Source organism: Fukomys damarensis, unplaced genomic scaffold (assembly GCF_012274545.1).
Source record: "Fukomys damarensis isolate Sample0158 unplaced genomic scaffold, DMR_v1.0_HiC HiC_scaffold_26, whole genome shotgun sequence".
In the NCBI taxonomy this organism is placed as follows: Eukaryota; Metazoa; Chordata; class Mammalia; order Rodentia; family Bathyergidae; genus Fukomys; species Fukomys damarensis.
The window spans coordinates 2,857,170-2,860,790 of NW_022900938.1; the positions used below are offsets into that span (position 1 = coordinate 2,857,170).

At 47.5% G+C, this 3,621-nt stretch overlaps 1 protein-coding gene across 1 annotated transcript in view; it reads right to left on the minus strand.

Moving 5' to 3' along the window:
* Window positions 1-286: 286 nt before the first annotated feature.
* Mars2 (methionyl-tRNA synthetase 2, mitochondrial) overlaps window positions 287-3,621 on the minus strand; it is a 5,157-nt gene continuing 1,822 nt past the window's right edge. Inside the window, exon 3 of the mRNA XM_010631997.3 lies at window positions 287-3,617. Coding sequence (XP_010630299.1) covers window positions 2,256-3,617 — 1,362 coding nt within the window. The 3' untranslated portion in view covers window positions 287-2,255. The remainder of the gene's footprint in view (window positions 3,618-3,621) is intronic.

Sequence of the window (3,621 nt, forward strand, 5' to 3'; positions counted from 1 at the left end):
CCAGACTCGTAAATGAAACAAAAAGAACACGCATGTATAAACACCGAATAGTTTCTCTGGTGTGAAAAACTAAAAGTACAAATAAGGATCAAAATGTGTAATTGATAATTTGAAATAGGAAGAAAAGGTCTTGAAGGGGTAGGGGAAGTGGGAGAGGTAGGGAAAAGGAGAGAAGGGAAAGGAAAATATAAGAGAAAAGGAAAAAATGGAAACAAAGTCTGTAAATAGAGAGGAGTGGAGGAGTTGAAGAGAGGGCAGGGGAATGGGAAAAAAAGACACATCATGTAAAGGTACAAGTTCCCAGTGCTGAATGTGACTGTACTGTATACCGAAAATGTACCAAGAAACTTAACGGAAAAAGAGTAAAATCCCACCCTTATAAGCATTATGCTCTCTTTCTAGCTGTTTTCCTGTACCTTAACCAGAGGCTAAGTCCTGCACAAGTGACAGGCTGCACGGAACGAACTCCAACACCAGCAAGCCGAGCTCCATTGTACTGACCAGCACTGGGCCACAAGATCATTCAAGGGAAAGAGTCGGTGTCTCCGGCCTGGCAGGACTGTCATGCAGCTCTAAGGCCGCAGAGGCGATCACCTCATTACTTTTCCAAATATTTTCCTTCCTTCGTGTAAATACCACCTTTCACCAATCTTTGCTCCTCCAGCCCTGCGAGATACTTCCGGCTATGCCTAGAAGTCTGTTCTTGTAACACCCACACATCACATGGAAAGCAAAGAATGACAAACGGAGCCCAAGACTTGTGAAAATGGTCCTTCCACCTTGAGAATGTGTTCAAACATTATTTTCCAAGCAACTAGGAGTCCCTTAGCTTGCTAATAAACAGAAAATTGGAGCTAGAACAGATCCAAGGGAACTGCTACACAACAGTATGTGCTTGCTACCACGCTTAGATTTTCTGAGGGAAGTTCTCACTTCTGATTCCTCATCACTGTCCAGGCACCTACGTCCCCCGGTTTACTATGCTGTATACTGTATAAACTGATATATTGAAATCTCCTCTGCTTTTCTCTTAGGGAGATGTAAGTGATCCCTAAGTCCACTCAGAGGTTCCTGGAGCACTGATCATTTCTTCTCTCCACCTGCACCTTCAACAAATGCTCTAGAACAGATCTGAAAAAGGTACTTGAAAACTTTTTAACCTTAATAAGTTAAAAGAGCAAAACAATCAGCAAAACTTCTTGAAACTCAAGTATTAACACTGTCAGCAACTATTATACAATTTCTACATTGTACTACAGATCTCGACTGACCAAAAGAAATCCTGTGGTCAATTATGTATGTGGATAACAAAATGAAGACAGAACAAAGAGAATATTGCCCTTTTGAAACCTGTACGGATTAGCCATACCTGTTATTGAAGTTGGACATTTTTTTAACATATCAAGTGCCTTCAGAGTTTTATAGTTTATCATATAAACAATGTGAAACACTTAGAAAATTAGTAAGTGTCATTTTTCAGTAGTCATTACGAAACAGAATTCTACTTTAGGCTGCGGATTTAGCTCAGTGGTTCCACTGCCTGCCTTGCAAGTGCAAGGTCCCAAGTTCAATCCCTGGTAGCAAATAAATAAACAAACAAACAGAATTCTACTTTATTGCTTTGTTAAAACAGTGGTTGCAGTTATCTCTTAAAATAAATGAAAGATCTGAGAAATAAGCAAAAAACTAAAATAATTTAAATATTCTGAAACCTCAACTTTAAAAGTGTGAGACCACAGCCACCTACTAGTTGACATGTAATGTTAAGAAACACCGCTGTTTGTATTAACTTACAAGACAGGGAGTCCTCGTAGGAATTTAGGGATAAGTATGCGCAAAATATCTCATCTAGGGCATGATTTTAAAGTTTAAATAAAAGAATCTCTTTTTAACCGGAGACCAGGTATGTATAACAAGTAGGGTTAACCTGTAAAAGCCAAGGATGGGGGCCTCCAACCCCTGCACCGTAAGAGGTAGATTGCACAAATAACCGGCTGGAGAGGGGGTACAACGAAAGGAATAGTATCAGCACCCCAGTCTCTTACCCATCTTTCCTGGAGACATGTTAATAGTGGACAAAAGACAGTGGTTACTGGGAAAAGAAAAGGGGTAAGCACTGAAGGCCTTGTCACAGGGAAACATACAGCTTGTGAGTTCATCTGATGCGATGCTTTAAAAAATACTTAGTATTAACTTTCCTGAAAAAAAAATAACATTTGCAGTTTTACCACCACAAACCGGTAAGAACCAAGTCTTTAGGTCCCATGAGCTTTCACCATCCGAGCCCTGGGCTGGCCCTGTCTTGGAAACAAAAGCCCAATTTCAGGACCCAGGCTCCTCCCTTCAAAAGGGCACTGGTGTCCATAGAATCGAGGCAGGAAATGGAGCTCTCCAAGACCCCTCTCTGCGGCTGAAACGCCCAGCCTGGATAACAACTTATCTGCTAGGTTGGGGGTAACTGGCTGAAGCAAAGTGCCAAAGACTCGCAGACATTCCAAGACCACATGAAGCACAGTTCCCAGCCAGGGGGCATCCACCGGGCTCTCCCTACTCAATTTCCACGGTGCATGCCTTTGGACAAAACCGTTAGTCTGCCGGACACAGCTGGACACCGCCTCCAAGGCCTTATAGATTTGAAAGTTGTCATAGTGCTCAGCTACCTGCGCAGGCAAAGCAGCCACTGCACTCACAAGAGCATAGTCCTCTGCCTGGGCGCGAATTGATGGCCCCTGTAGCCCTGGCTCACTGGGAAAGCAGGCGGTGCAAAAGGCCGGGTAAGTCCCAGAGGGATTGATTCGGCTGGCAGTGCATCGGTTCAAAAGGCCTCCAAGGGCATCCGCCAGCTCAGAGTTCAGCAGCTTAACCACCTTCTCGTCGTAGTAGTCACAGTCCCAGCTGGGAACGCCCTGCCGAAGGAGAAAGTAGCGGAAGCCATCCACAGTGTAGCGACGGAGGCAAGCCGTGGGATCCACCACGTTGCCCAAGCTCTTGGACATCTTCTGGCCACACACTGTCCAGTGGGAGTGGACGTAGATGCGATGTGGAAGACTCAGTCCGGCCCCGAGGAGAAGGGCGGGCCAATAGATGGCGTGGAATTTGAGGATGTCCTTACCTATGACATGGGATGCGGCCGGCCACCAAGATCTGAACTCGGCGTTCGGATAGCCAATGACGGTGAGGTAGTTGACCAGTGCATCCACCCACACGTAGATGGTCTGCGAATCGTCCCCGGGGACAGGAATGCCCCAAGGCAAGTGGCTGCTCCTGCGAGAGACGGAGAGGTCGGGCAGCTCCTCCTCCAGCCACTTAAGGACTGCGTGATGGAAGGGCTCGGGGACGATCGCCCGCGGGTTGCTTCGCAGCCACCGCCGGAGCGGCTCCCGGAACTGCGACAGCCTGAAAATGTAGTTTTCCTCCTTGGTCCAGGAGACGGGGTGCCCGCTCTCCAGGGACACTGGGCGCAACTCCCCCGCCGGGCCGGGCCGCCGAGTGACCTTGGAGTCAGGCAGGAAGCACTCGTCGGAGGCGCAGTACCAGCCTTCGTAGAGCCCCTTGTAGAGCAGACCCCGGGCCGCCAGGACGCCCCAGAAGTGCTGCACGGCGGCCCGGTGCCGCTCCTCG